General features: G+C 40.9%; 1 protein-coding gene across 18 annotated transcripts in view; it reads left to right on the top strand.

Moving 5' to 3' along the window:
* Positions 1-1733: 1733 nt before the first annotated feature.
* ppip5k2 (diphosphoinositol pentakisphosphate kinase 2) overlaps positions 1734-16052 on the top strand; it is a 70401-nt gene continuing 56082 nt past the window's right edge. For 9 of the 18 annotated variants that reach the window (XM_090233663.1, XM_090233662.1, XM_021601597.3 and 6 more), the window contains exons 1-4: positions 1741-2291; positions 5111-5721; positions 6885-7080; positions 10707-10797. In XM_090233663.1, coding sequence (XP_090089789.1) covers positions 5548-5721; positions 6885-7080; positions 10707-10797 — 461 coding nt within the window. In that variant the 5' untranslated portion in view covers positions 1741-2291; positions 5111-5547. Of the gene's footprint in view, positions 2292-3131; positions 3249-5110; positions 5722-6884; positions 7081-10706; positions 10798-16052 lie in introns of those variants that run through there. The other 9 variants (XM_090233664.1, XM_090233661.1, XM_090233657.1 and 6 more) reach the window with 4 other exon arrangements.

The following is a 16052-nucleotide window of genomic DNA, read 5'->3' as shown; positions in this document are numbered from 1 at the left end:
TTCTGATCACCTGATAGGCAGTAAAGTATTTTCTGATCACCTGATAGGCAGGAAGAGATTTTCTGATCACCTGATAGGCATCCAGATCAGCACATATGAAGAAAATTAGGTGAGTAGAGGAAGTCACCATTGAGACGCATCCATTGACCTCAGTCATATGTTCTGGAGAAATTATAGAATTTGTAGTTCAATCTTTTTTTTGCTATTCTCAACTACGATGATCTGTGATTATACAGTGTGTTGTAAAACGAGTTGTGAATTCATTATGTTTAATGATTGACCATCCCAAAGCAAGGGCAAACAATATGTGTTGCTCTCTTACGCTCTCTTATTTGACCCTCTTAGAGCTAAGCTACACAAGGTCAAGAAGACAGTCTGGCACCCTATTCCCTATGGTGATCTTCTTATGTCTTGGGCCCATAGGTCTCTTGTCAAAGTAGTGCACAATGGCTGCGTTTACACAGGCAGAAGAATTCAGATATTTTCTTTTTCACTAATTGGTCTTTTGACCAATCAGAACATCTCTAAAAAAGATCTGATGTTAAACAAAATCTGATGTGATTGGTCAAAAGACCAATTTGTGCAACAGTAAAACATCTGAATTGGGCTGCAGTTGTAAACGCAGACAAAGTTGGAAATCAACATAGCCACAGTAATTGAAACTCTTTACCCGCTAATTCAATGGGTACTGGTAATTCCCTGAACATTGATAAATGTCCAGAAACCGTAGGACATGATCAGAGAACAGATAGGACATTTTCAGAAACCAGATAGACATTTTAAAGGACTCTAGGGCTGCAAAAAAAAGAGGAAGGGAAGCTCTGCTAAAGTCCACAACAGTAAGTTTTGCATTCTGGGAAATGTAGTATTTTCCCCATATTGAACATTTTTATTTTAATATTAACTAAATATAATAACTTTGAATATTCACATACAGGTTTTGTTTTCCTTGATCATTTATTTTAAGAATTTGTCCTCTAAATCAATTTCAACAATATTTGATATGCATGTATATAACAACATGTTTGATGTTTTATGTACAGGATGTATATTTGTACAGACCACACCTAATGTGGAACAGAAAAAGGCATCGAATTAAATTAAAATTCGAATTGCAATTCTGTTTCATTTTCACTACTTCAATTCAAATTAAATTAAAATGCAAGACTTGAATTGGAATTTATGAGGCATTCTCAATTCCGTTGTGAATCGAGCCCAACCTTGTGTTAGAAGAAGAAGAAACCTTTATTGTCCATGATCTGTCAGAAAGTGGGAACATTATTTTCCTTTTTGACCCAACCCCCAAAACACACACACACACACACACAAAACACACACACACACACACACACACACACACACACACACACAACTGAGGGGTTTGGAAGCTCATTGTCAGCAACAGTGTGGCTCCCCGGCATAGAGTGCGTTTAGACAGGCAACCCACACCAGATTGGATTGGCCAAAATACCAATTAGTGAAAAAAAATAACAGAAGTAGGCTGCCTGCCTAACACAGCCATGTAGAACAGTTAGGGGTGCCTTGCTCAAGGGCACAACGGCAAGGGCACAATAGCCCGGCTATTGTGAAAGATTTGAGCTTTAGACGGTGGAATCAATACTTTCACCAAAGCAGTTCCTGTATACTCTGCTTCTTGTTTTTCAAGTTTGATTCTACCCATACTTGTGTTTTTGAGGCTTTGTAGGAATTATGTCTCTTTTCCCGCCCCTTAGTGACGACATACAAATTACGTTTTTTGGTTATTGGGGTGTATTCATTACGACAATTGTGTTGGAAAACGTTTCTTAAACGGAAACACACTGAACGAAATGGGGGCGGGACCTACCTGAATTAGTCCAATAGAAACTCTCGTTTTGCTCTGTTTGCTTACTTTTGGTTCTTAAACGGTAAACGGTTTCCGTAATGAATTAGCCACCACGGAGTGGAGTTTTGTCCGCTAGTAATGAATACGCCCCTGGTATTTTGAGATTTTTAATGATAGCTGTGATAGCGCAAGATGAAAATCCCCATGCATAATTGGTAGAGTAAAACTGCAAAACACACTTGGAATAAGGTAGATAAATCAGCATCCCTGCTAGTAACAGTGTCGGGACAATGTTGGCTGCAAACTAGCAACAACATTTTTTTCATTGCACACACATTCAGCAAGGTGTACTACTGTGTAGTTGGCAAGCTAGCTAGCTAAGCTGTCCGTGTTGTCAGAAGCCAAGCAGGACTAACTTACTTTGAAGGCATACAGACTCGACTAAGGGCGTTTCATATTAGATAAGGTAAGAGACGTTTAAAAAAAATTGTTTTAACGTTAAGTAAAAAAAAACAACAACACATTGTACATTTAAGTTCACTAAGCTTAACATAAAAAGGGGAGGCAATCGTGCCTGGCCAATGTTAACAAGTCGCTAGACATTTGTCAGGAAGTACAAGCTAACTGTGCTAGGTAGCTAACGCCGTTAGCCATGGACTAGGCTAAGAGCGAGGTGATGTTGTACCTGTCTGGATGGAGGAAGACCGATGAGTCATTCAGTCATTTTATCGGATGAAACGCTTTTTGAATTCCCCATTCAACTGAAAAAATGCTAGCTAGCTAACCCTAAGAAGATTTAGATAAGCATGTCATCCAACCCCAACGTTGATGTGATTTAGAACTATAAACGTCCTTTTCCGTTGCCCGAGTGAATGTTGATTGTAACGTCGTTAATAATTATTTCACTGTCTGTGTCAGCTTGTTATCATTTACATGGTGTAGAAGCTAGTTTACTAATGGCAAGTATCAGACCCAATGTTACTATTTCTATTCACATACTAATAATCCTGATCAGAATACGTTTCCAGGACACAGTCAGAGAACTGGTTCACTATCAGAAGACTATTCAATACATACATACATCTTCCTTGAACCCCATTGCAGTCTAGCCTAGTATATGTGTGTGTGTGTGTGTGTGGTCCACACAGAAAGGAAAAAAACATCAATCAGTAGCTACAATCCAACCTGGAGACCTTGCCCTTGCATTTCAAGGTTGGACTTGTTTTGGATTGGGCATCATCTGACTATCCTGGGCTGATTGTAGCATCCTGGTCGTGCTGTGACTGACATTTTGTTCCCATGACAGATGTCCAGTCTGAGGGTGATGGAAGGTTGCATGGTGGTGTGTGTGCGTGCCCAGGCAGATAAACAGTGTGTCACAAATAGCCCTATACACTACTTCTGACCAAAGCCCGATGACGAGGTGAAGTAGTCACTGACATTTGCGTGTGATACTGTTATTTTATTATTGCTCTTTTTAAATCATTTTTTCCCCACTTTTTTTTTTTGTAAATACTTTAACACTTATTTTTCCTTTACTTGCATTGTTGGTTAAGGTCTTGTAAGTAAGCGTTTCACTGTAAGGTCTACTACACCTGTTGTATTCCGCGCATGTGACAAATACAATTGGATTTGATGTCAGCGAAACGGTGTGGTCTTATCTCTGTCAAGCAAAAGAGGGAGAATGCTGCTGAATGCATATTTTCAGCAAAATGCTCTATATTTGAGCTTTCTAGCCTGTGTTCATTTGTGTTGAAAGTCACTGATAAAATGTAAGTCCTTTCTAGATGACAGCTCAGAGTAGGCTACTTCCTAGTCAGGTGAAAGGATATCAGCTAGGCCTAATATCGATGTGGAAACATTCGGAAGAAAAAACAGATATAATTGGTTGATGGTGCTAGAACAACATAATACACATTACTGTTATTGAACAAGGCTATTTTTGGCTAGTGTTCAACCTTTGGAAAGTGTGTCCATACTCTTCTGTTATAAATCTTACATGGGTCCTTTCTCTTCAGGTGAGTGGCCACTTCCACATTAATCCTGGTTCACTTGTGTCCCAGTTCAGCTGTAGGCCTATGCAATTCACTAGGTTGTCTTTCTATGCTATTGGCTGTATTCAAATAAAATCAAATGTTATTGGTCACATACACATATTTAGCAGATGTTATTGCGGTTGTTGCGAAATGCTTGTGGTGCTAGCTCCAACAGTGCAGTAATATCTAACAATTCACAACAATACACACATCTAAATAAAAAAGAAATGGAATTAAGGAATATCTACATATTAGGATGAGCAATGTCTGAGTGGCATTGAATAAAATACAGTAGAATACAGTGTATAAATATGAAATGAGTAAAACCGATTGGAAACATTATTCAGGGTAAAATGAGCGTGCACACAGTGTCTGTTGCACCCGTTCATAGTTGGCTACCTTTTAGTTCTTCAAAAGAGCAGATCTTGAAAGGGCATAGTTTTCCCAGAGCTGTCAACAGCCTGGAATATTTATGGTGGTTGAATTGGCTCAGTTCTTGTGGGCATTTGTAGAGCTACAACGACTCCAGGTGTATTTCACTCCAGAAATCCATTAGTTTTTTTTCATGAGGAATATAAAAATAAATAAAAGGCCTATGGCATGAATAGTTAGGATGATAATGTATTATACAGACAATTCTGCTGCTAACACAGATCTAGCTCTAGTGTCATTTAATTCAAGCTCCTTTTCCCTTGCCCTCTTCATCTCCCTCTCAATGTCTCTTCACTGAATTAGGTCTATTCATTTGTGCCATTCTGTCAGACAATGCCCTCCATTTTATTTTTACTTCAGTGGCATTCCTCCCTAGCCTTCCTCTCTGCTCGCTCAGACATGAGGATTACCCGGTTATAGCCGATAAGTACCCAGTGAAAAACTTCCAAAGTGTATCTCATCCTGCACCGTTAAAGGGAGGTTGTTAGGACAGCACACGTAACGGTCTGACCTTCCCTGTAATCTGGGTTTCACGTTCACTGTCTCTGCAATGACGTGACCCTGTTTGATAGTCCGCTCTGCTTCTTAATCAGCGGGAACAGGGAGGACAGCCGTGTGCGTCATGTTTAATTGCCGTCTTCCACTGTGTGTGTGTGTGTGTGTGTGTGTGTGTGTGTGTGCTGTATTGTCCATCCTCCACATGTGTTATATTGTGAGCACAAGTTAAAATATCCTTATTGGCCTCCAAACATTTGGGGCCTTTGTGATAATTTATTTTGTGGTGGACAAATAAAGCACATACATGTTTGTGTTTCAGGCAAGATAGTTAGAGGACAAAAAAGACATGCTGGGCTGTAAGGAACAGGACGACAGGAGCGTAGCACCAGCTCACTGGCTGTGACCCTCTAACGGAGTACGGTAACCCAGCACCCTGATTGTACAAGTAGACATGCACCAGGGATAAACCCATTCCCTTCCCCATCAAGTTCTTTAAACTACCCCCCCACCTCTTTCTCAGGGGGTCTAGTGGACCAGTTTGGGTCTCAGACAGGCAGGCCCTGGGGTAGGGAAGAGAGGGTGAGGGATAAAGCCTAGTTCTTTGGAGGCTGGGAGGTGAGGTGAGTGAGAGGTGTGGCATTTGGAGGAGGGAGTGCAGCAGGAGGCACAGGGCCAGCCACAGACAGGTCTGTGGTAGAGAGGGACAGGCCTCAGCCCCAGGACTCCCAGGGTCCCCAGCCGCAAGACGGCCCAGCCATGTCTAAAGGAGGTGAGGCTCCAGACGGCGGGGAACACCCTCGCTTCTTCGTAGGCTGCGACGACAACGAGGGCGAGGAATTGCTGGACCCCGGGCGGGTCATGGGCTACGACTGCCTCTACGAGAATGTGGAAGAAGAGGAGGAGGACGAGGACGACGAGATGTATGATTCGGTGAGTTGATTTGCCCATAGAGATCGTCAGAGTGGCTGAAGATAAAGCGTCCATCTTTCTAAAAAGAACATCATCCAAGTCATAACAAAATAGGCACAATTGAGACTGCAGTGGAGGCACTTGATTCTGCACTAAATGTAAATCTATGGCTTTTGATCGAAGTCCATTTTTAGGTGTAATATGCTCACGTATAAAGTAACTTTCCAGGTTCTGAATTGAGCAAAGGGTTCACACACAACAAAGTGAATCCTCAGTCTGTTCAAATCTTCACACAGACTGTTTCATACTGTTTTTGGAGCATCTAATAGTGTCATCATGGAAATTAGAGATTTATGTCACAGTACATGTTATAGGATTTGATCAGGATTTGGCTGAGATGTTGCAGTGGAAATTTGGAGTTGATCTCATATATTTGCATTGGGCATCTTTCTGAACATGCATATCATTTTTAATTAAGTATGTAACTAAACACTCAAATTAATTGCCTTCCATTCTAAAGCTTGTGATGATTGATTGAACATTCTATTTTGAATCAGCTTTGCTGAATATTGTCAGTTGTTATATAACTGTCAATGCCGTTTCTATCCTCTGTATGAAGAATTGATCGGCTTACATTTTCCCCAAAAATGTCCTTCTTTAATGTTCCTTGAACAATCCTAAATAAAATGATTGGTTTACATAACAAGTGTGTTGTGCCATTGTCATGCATGGTAAAATACTGGTATGATGACATAGTTTTTTAAAAAATGACCCAGAGTGGACAGTCAGTTGTCTAGAAAGAGGCTCATTAGGCAATCTACCAACTGACCTAAAGTAGGCAGTCCGATAGCTGTCTAGGGAGAGTCTCATAGCATCAAGTTCCTCTCCCCTCCCTAATCTGTAATGATCTCAAAACAAACCAAATGGTTGTCTCCTGGGAATTGGCTTTAACCTGTCCAGTTCTTGCCCACAAGTGGAAATTACTAAAAGAAGACAAGGCGAGGAGAGCACTTGAGACTATTGAGATGCACCCATTGGTGCCTATTCCTCCATCTCCTCTCCCTAGCGAGGGAGGCTCACGAGAGACTATTGCATTGCACCAAGGTTATAGGCTGTGTTCCAATACTCTATAGAATCCTGTCCTCATCTCCTTAACCCCTATTCCTCCATCTCTTCTCCCCTAGCCTCCTGAGAGGCAGATCGTGGTGGGCATCTGTGCCATGTCCAAGAAGTCCAAGTCCAAGCCCATGAAGGAGATCCTGGAGCGCCTCTGTCTGTTCAAGTACATCACGGTGGTGACCATCGAGGAGGAGGTCATCCTCAACGAGCCTGTGGACAACTGGCCACTCTGTGACTGCCTCATCTCATTTCACTCCAAAGGTTAGCGCTGGGTTACCATGCATGTGCGTATCAACAAGCACACAAGCGCATAAACACACATACACATGAATAAACACACACATACACCCTGGGTCAACATGGACACGCTGGGTTACCATGGACATGTGCGGACACACAAACACAATTTATAAACAAACAAACACAGTAGGGATGAGACAAATGTACAATGTTTAAATGGCCATTTTTTAAAATCTGTTTTCCATTAAAACAGTAAGTAAAATTCTACGAGAATTCACAATGCAGATGGTCTACATCGTGCTGCCTGTGGAGAGAGAGAACAGTTTATAATTTATGCTGCTCTTGCTTTTCACGAGAGTGGCGTGCGTAGGTTATTGTTGTCCAATCACAAGGCATCAAACCGGTTAGTTATCAGGAGATATCTAGGCTAATAGATTGGAAGGTTAGTTATCAGGGGATATCTAGGCTAATAGATTGGAAGGCTAGTTATCAGGAGATATCTAGGCTAATAGATTGGAAGGCTAGTTATCAGGAGATATCTAGGCTAATGGATGGAAAGCTAGTTATCAGGAGATATCTAGGCTAATAGATTGGAAGGCTAGTTATCAGGAGATATCTAGGCTAATAGATTGGAAGGCTAGTTATCAGGAGATATCTAGGCTAATAGATTGGAAGGCTAGTTATCAGGAGATATCTAGGCTAATGGATGGAAAGCTAGTTATCAGGAGATATCTAGGCTAATGGATGGAAAGCTAGTTATCAGGAGATATCTAGGCTAATGGATGGAAGGCTAGTTATCAGGAGATATCTAGGCTAATGGATGGAAGGCTAGTTATCAGGCGATATCTAGGCTAATGGATGGAAAGCTAGTTATCAGGAGATATCTAGTCTAATAGATTGGAAGGCTAGTTATTAGGAGATATCTAGGCTAGTAGATTGGAAGGCTAGTTATCAGGAGATATCTAGGCTAATAGATTGGAAGGCTAGTAATCAGGAGATATCTAGGCTAGTAGATTGGAATATTTGTTATCAGGAGATATCTAGGCTAATAGATTGGAAGGCTAGTTATCAGGAGATATCTAGGCTAATAGATTGGAAGGCTAGTTATCAGGAGATATCTAGGATAATAGATTGGAAGGCTAGTTATCAGGAGATATCTAGGCTAATAGATTGGAAGGCTAGTTATCAGGAGATATCTAGGCTAATGGATTGGAAGGCTAGTTATCAGGAGATATCTAGGCTAATAGATTGGAAGGCTAGTTATCAGGAGATATCTAGGCTAATAGATTGGAAGGCTAGTAATCAGGAGATATCTAGGCTAGTAGATTGGAAGGCTTGTTATCAGGAGATATCTAGGCTAATAGATCGGAAGGCTAGTTATCAGGAGATATCTAGGATAATAGATCGGAAGGCTAGTTATCAGGAGATATCTAGGCTAATAGATCTGAAGGCTATTTATCAGGAGATATCTAGGCTAATAGATCGGAAGGCTAGTTATCAGGAGATATCTAGGATAATAGATTGGAAGGCTAGTTATCAGGAGATATCTAGGCTAATAGATTGGAAGGCTAGTTATCAGGAGATATCTAGGCTAATAGATTGGAAGGCTAGTTATCAGGAGATATCTAGGCTAATAGATTGGAAGACTAGTTATCAGGAGATATCTAGGCTAATAGATTGGAAGGCTAGTTATCAGGAGATATCTAGGCTAATAGATTGGAAGGCTAGTTATCAGGGATTTTTAAAAACATTATCGATCCCAACTTTGAAACGTTCACACCCCAAACACATGCACATACGTAAACACACGCGCACACACACCACACACACACACACACACACACATATATATAGACAAACTCATACACACACATACTCACTTACCCACGCCCTCGCATATACAGCCCTCATTGTTTAGGTTGACACTGCTGTTCATTCATCACAAGACGGTTCAGTGTTTTGAAACGTCCAACATTGCGTAACCGTTACTGGAAGGAGGCAAGGAGGTGTTGTTTAAAGACAGAAGATACATGTGCTTCAGCACATACAGTATTTCCTTTAAGGGATACTTTTCCCAAATTAGGATGATTTGCACATGAAGTGTGAAAAAGGATAGGGAAAACAATATGTAATTGGGTAAAGTATCTCACACTGATTATGTAGCTCAAAGTTATTTCTAGATGATTTGGACAGTGCAACATACTAATATTGATAACATTGACTTGCATTGGATATGTGCCACACATGCTAAAAAGTTTGCATTTGGAAACAGTGGCCAGGTGAACAAAAGACTAGACAGCTTACAGGGTAGGACAACAGGGTAAGGGAAACTACACACATTTTTATTTTATTTGGCGAAACTATCCCTTTAATTAAGGAGTCACAGCACTGGTGCTTCTGACTTTGTGTTGTAATTGACATGTAATGTGTTTTCATTGTTTCCTGTGTCTGCACGTCCAAAGTTAAGTGGGGGTGGGGGGGTGGGGGTCACCCTGCTTTTCTTAAACCATTGCTTCGTCCCAAATTAGGGCTGGGAATTGCCAGGGACCTAATGATACGATATTATCACGATACTTGGGTGCGATGCAATACATAGAATCGTAATATATATTGTGAGTCGGTACTGTGATTTTATTGTGATTTGATTTGATGTTCCAAACATATTCCTTTTGCTGGGGGACAAGAGTGCCATGAGAAAACGACTTTTAGTCAGTCATGGAAATAAAAGTGCTGAAAACAAATAGGCTCCGTATTTAAAAGAAGATGAACAAGACATAAGAAGAAAAAAAGACAGAAATGTTGGTGCAGGTATAGCAAAGTAGCGCAAAAATTATATAGCGATATTGTCAACGATATAATATATCGTCAAAAATAATATCCTGATATGTACCAATTAAACCCCTCCCCCTTTTCCCTGCCTGCAATGCTTTGGACCAGGGCCCATATGTAAACAGACCTCTCCAACCAGCGATTTATTTACTACGTAGTCCTCGTCTGGCTGGCACACCACACCTATGTCACCCAAGAAGCTGTGATGTGATTTGGTCAGCTGCCAAGCGGCCTGTAGTTAAGTTTGTTTACGGCTGGTGGTTTATTTCAGCTTGTTGTTTAGACTCGTCCTCTAGACATCAACTCTAGCTGGTAACATAAGAGGTTTAGGATGTGTCCCAAAATACACCCTATTCCCTACATAGTGCACTACTTTAGACCAGAGCTCTATGGCACCCTATTCCCTACATAGTGCACTACTTTAGACCAGAGCTCTATGGCACCCTATTCCCTACATAGTGCACTACTTTAAACCAGAGCCCTGTGTACTGTGTAGGGAATATGATGCCATTTGGACGCTCATTAGTCATTTTGTCATATGAGCTAAACAGTAAAGCAAACATGTTACCTCTCAATGTATTGTAGAGAGAGAGAGAGAGAAACACATGCCCGTTTAGTTCACACAATCTCTGCTAGTAAGGCCTTTAAAGCACGGGCTTTACAAGGAAATGCCTTCGTATTAAATATTTTAGGAAATTAGCCGTTAGCGAATGTATTTTCCTCCGTCCTCCTGGCACAGAGGTCTTTTGAATGAGCTTGACTTCACCTCTGTTCTCCTACAAACACAAGTTGTTTTTATTGGTCTTTTTTTTTTTTAGGTTTTCCATTGGACAAAGCAGTAGCCTATGAGAAACTCAGAAACCCGTTTGTCATCAATGATCTGGATCTCCAGTACTACATCCAAGACAGGTAAGGTGATTGACAGTTGCTATGGGAATCATGACCATATGTGGTCAAAGGCATGTGTTGGACAATAGGTCATTCTTCACATTATGGTTGCTAATAGTCATCGGTGGATAACTGAACGATCCTGAAGTTTATAATCAAAGGGTGAATGATATGTTCCCCTCTGCCCATGTTTGATGCCTTGGCCTATGTCCCAATCAAGAGAATCTAGTGTTTTAATTTCTCATGAAACGAATACCACTGTTTCACTAAAGGCAAAGGTGTACAACTCTTGTCAGAGGGCAGCAGTGTATGCTTCCTCAAATTAATCTTGGGTTGGGTGTTTGATCATTAATTGATCAATCATGTTGAATGAAACACTAGAAAATACTCACTATAGACCATCCACAACAATGTCCTTCACTGTTTTCTAAACTTTTGCATTGTTCAATAATCCACTAGTCAAAAGGCATGTGTTGGACAATAGATCCTGACACGGCTGTTGCCCATTCTTCACATTATCTTCACAAAAGGGCTCCCGAGTGGCGCAGCGGTCTAAAGCACTGCATCTCAGTGCTAGAGGTGTCACTACAGATCCTGGTCCGATCCCGGGCTGTATCACATCCGGCTGTGATCAGGAGTCTCATAGGGCGGCGCACATTTGGCCCAGCGCCGTCCGGGTTAGGGGAGGGTTTGGCCTGGGGTAGTCCGTCATTGTAAAATAAGAATTTGTTCTTAATTAACTTGCCTAGTTAAATACAAAAATAATACAAAAAAAAAACACTGGTGGATTTTTAAACAATGCACTACTTTTGACCAGCCTTTATGGACTCTGGTTAAAAGCCATGTGTTGGACAGTATCTCCCGACATCACTGCAGCAATGGAAACATTGGAGGTTGCTTTCATTCTACACATTATGGTTGCTAATAAAAATCACTGGTAATGCTAAACGAGTGAAGGACATGAATCCCTTTTTTAGGAATGGTCTATAGTAAGTATTTTTAGTGTTTTTGTTTTCTCATGATTGATCAATCACCCAACCCAAGTTTAATTTGAGGAAGCATACAAACTGGAATACACTGCTGCCCTCTGATAAGAGTTGTGAAACAGTGGTATTCATAATGTCTCTGTGGATGGGAACAGTTTTATCATTCGCTATTTGACATCTACAATAATTTAGAACAAGTATTAAAATTTGGCGCCACGAAAGCATTTCACCCAGACAGACATGGATTTTGTCCCAAATGGCACCCTATTCCCTATATAGTGCACTACTATAGGGCTCTGGTCAAAAGTAGTTTATTATTAAGGGAATAGGGTGCCACTTGGGATACGTACATACACACTAGTGATGCGCGGGTTGACTCAGAACCCGCGGTTATATCCGTGGGGTGGGCGGGTTTAGGCTCATGACATTTTGTGTGGGTGAACGATGGGCAGGTGGGTTGAATAAAGATTAAACAATGCATTAAAATAAAAATCTCTAAATGTATATTTCTTGTGTAATTCATATCTATAGGCTAGATTCTGTCATTCATACCAATCGGCTAGATTGTTTAATTCATATCAACAGGCTATATCCTGCGATGCAGTGCCTTACACCGCTGCGCCACTCGGGAGCCCAAGATTTGTATTGCCTCCACACTGACGGTCACAGGTCATTGGAGGCAGTGAAATTCCACATGACCGTTTAGTCACGGTAATTAGGCTTCTCGAAGCGCTGATGCTTGTCATTAGTAGCCTACCAAACTTGCTAACTGCCTGGTACTCAGCACTCTCTTGTCCCTCTAATCACTCCGACATCAATGCAAATGTAATCGAAAATCGAATAAGACACTTCATGAGAGCTCATGTTGCGCAACATTTCTATAGGCTATGTAATTGCATGAGAAAAGAGTGATGGCTGCTAATAAAAAGAGGAGGATCCCATCAGCTCTCTATAGGCTAGGCCTACTATATTTCTCAACTATCCTAATATTAAGCACATTGCTTATATTTACAACAGGAGAATAGCCTACCTGGCTGGCATGAAAATGAACCACGGGGAAAAGTATCCTCCATTCGCTATTTTTTTTATTTCACCTTTATTTGGCACGGCAGTTAAGAACAAATTCGTATTTACAATGACGGCCTACCCCAGCCAAACCCGGACAATGCTGGGCCAATGATAATTGCATGATAATTGTCCATTCTAAATCTAAACAAATGTCACACATATTGTTTAGTATATGTAAATACAAGTTTAAATCAAGAAAAGTCTGATGGGTGACAATATTAGCCTATCACTTGTGAATGATGCCCAACCTAAGAAACAATGCCTTTTTTACGACTTGTTTGAGTCATAGTTGCACACCTCATGTAGCCTAGCCCATAGGCCTATATGTTTTAATAAGGTTAGTATCACACCTCATGTAGCCTAGCCCATAGTCCTGTATGTTTTAATAAGGTTAGTATCACACCTCATGTAGCCTAGCCCATAGGCCTATATGTTTTAATAAGGTTAGTATCACAACTCATGTAGCCTAGCCCATGGGCCTATATGTTTTAATAAGGTTAGTATCACACCTCATGTAGCCTAGCCCATAGGCCTATATGTTTTAATAAGGTTAGTATCACACCTCATGTAGCCTAGCCCATAGGCCTATATGTTTTAATAAGGTTAGTATCACACCTCATGTAGCCTAGCCCATGGGCCTATATGTTTTAATAAGGTTAGTATCACACCTCATGTAGCCTAGCCCATGGGCCTATATGTTTTAATAAGGTTAGTATCACACCTCATGTAGCCTAGCCCATAGGCCTATATGTTTTAATAAGGTTAGTATCACACCTCATGTAGCCTAGCCCATAGGCCTATATGTTTTAATAAGGTTAGTATCACACCTCATGTAGCCTAGCCCATGGGCCTATATGTTTTAATAAGGTTAGTATCACACCTCATGTAGCCTAGCCCATGGGCCTATATGTTTTAATAAGGTTAGTATCACACCTCATGTAGCCTAGCCCATTGGCCTATATGTTTTAATAAGGTTAGTATCACACCTCATGTAGCCTAGCCCATAGGCCTATATGTTTTAATAAGGTTAGTATCACACCTCATGTAGCCTAGCCCATGGGCCTATATGTTTTAATAAGGTTAGTATCACACCTCATGTAGCCTAGCCCATAGGCCTATATGTTTTAATAAGGTTAGTATCACACCTCATGTAGCCTAGCCCATAGGCCTATATGTTTTAATAAGGTTAGTATCACACCTCATGTAGCCTAGCCCATGGGCCTATATGTTTTAATAAGGTTAGTATCACACCTCATGTAGCCTAGCCCATAGGCCTATATGTTTTAATAAGGTTAGTATCACACCTCATGTAGCCTAGCCCATAGGCCTATATGTTTTAATACGGTTTGTATCACAACTGAAGTGGCCCAAAAAAATGAAGCACATTAATCCGCTTTACAAGGCGTGTAGAGCCTAACTGGCATATATATAAGCAGTGTGTGAGTTTCAAGTTCGGGAAAGACAATTTTCACCATTAAAAATGCACCTTTTATAATAAAAGTATTACATGCATAATTGCATTTGCAGTCACTTTTCATAATGTTTTCTGCTAATGGAACATTAGCACTTATAGCCTACTACCACGTGCTCATTGCTGTGCTTATAATGTGAAGAAATAGCCTAATAGTTTCTAACATTTTAAGCTAAACGTTCTGATCTGTTGCGTCAGCCACATTGCATAAAAAAAGTTTTTTTGATGCTAGTGGTTGTGTTCATTTGGGATCTATTGCATCCCACAACTGTCCCAGACTGTTTGAGATATTGAATGAATGTCTTGGAAGATAATGATTCATAACAGAAACGTGTATATATAATAGCGTATTATAAACTGGGTGGTTCGAGCCCTGAATGCTGATTGGCCTAAAGCCGTGGTATATTTGACTACATAAGAACTGCCCTTAGCCATGGTCTATTGGCCATATACCACATCCCCTCGAGCCTTATTGTTACTGATACACCAAACACACCACCTAATTTCCGCATGCGAATGTCAGTTACTAGACAGAATGAGCTTTTGATTGAAACAGCGTGTGAATGCAGGTTACTAGGTAGAATGGGCTTTGATTGAAACAGCGTGTGAATGCAGGTTACTAGGTAGAATGGGCTTTGATTGAAACAGCGTGTGAATGCAGGTTACTAGGCAAAATGGGCTGTGATTGAAACAGCGTGTGAATGTCGGTTACTAGGCAAAATGGGCTGTGATTGAAACAGCGTGTGAATGCAGGTTACTAGGCAAAATGGGCTGTGATTGAAACAGCGTGTGAATGCAGGTTACTAGGCAAAATGGGCTGTGATTGAAACAGCGTGTGAATGCAGGTAATTAGGCAAAATGGGCTGTGATTGAAACAGCGTGTGAATGCAGGTAACTAGGCAAAATGGGCTGTGATTGAAACAGCGTGTGAATGTCGGTTACTAGGCAAAATGGGCTGTGATTGAAACAGCGTGTGAATGCAGGTTACTAGGCAAAATGGGCTGTGATTGAAACAGCGTGTGAATGTCGGTTACTAGGCAAAATGGGCTGTGATTGAAACAGCGTGTGAATGCAGGTAACTAGGCAAAATGGGCTGTGATTGAAACAGCGTGTGAATGCAGGTAACTAGGCAAAATGGGCTGTGATTGAAACAGCGTGTGAATGTCGGTAACTAGGCAAAATGGGCTGTGATTGAAACAAAATGCAGGAAGGTTATATGTAAGTGTTTCACTGTAAGGCCTGTTGTACACCTGCGACAAATAAATGTTGATTTGATTTATATAGTAAACACCATCTGCTCTAATTTTCTTACAAAACAGTTGCAAGAAGATCTACATGCATATTCCGGTCTAAATGCATGCATTAATGTAGGCTACGCTGGCCCACAAAACCATCCTGTTGTCCCGCATTTGGGTGTTTTTATATGCGGTCACCCTACCGGCATGAGTGAGAAAAAAGAACCTGCTGGAAAGTAGCCTCCATCTGCTATTGTAGTGAGTGTGATGACATGTCTTTATCCCCTGCCCCTGTTCCTGCCCATTTGCTAATGGTCCACTCTAAGTCAAAACTAATTTGACATATTATTAAAGACGAGATTCAATTGAGAATAGTCTGATGGGTGAAAATATGATCACTTGATGAGAGAACAGTTTGTGCAGCCTGAGGCAAGGAATAGAACTCAAGCTTTTTTTCCCATTATTTTTCTCAAATCATCAGTAGCAAATAGTCGCATCATACAGACCATATATATT

The sequence above is a fragment of the Oncorhynchus mykiss genome, chromosome 5 (genome assembly GCF_057628025.1).
Source record: "Oncorhynchus mykiss isolate SJ-2025 chromosome 5, ASM5762802v1, whole genome shotgun sequence".
Classification (NCBI taxonomy): Eukaryota; Metazoa; Chordata; class Actinopteri; order Salmoniformes; family Salmonidae; genus Oncorhynchus; species Oncorhynchus mykiss.
This window is presented reverse-complemented; position numbering and strand designations above follow the sequence as displayed.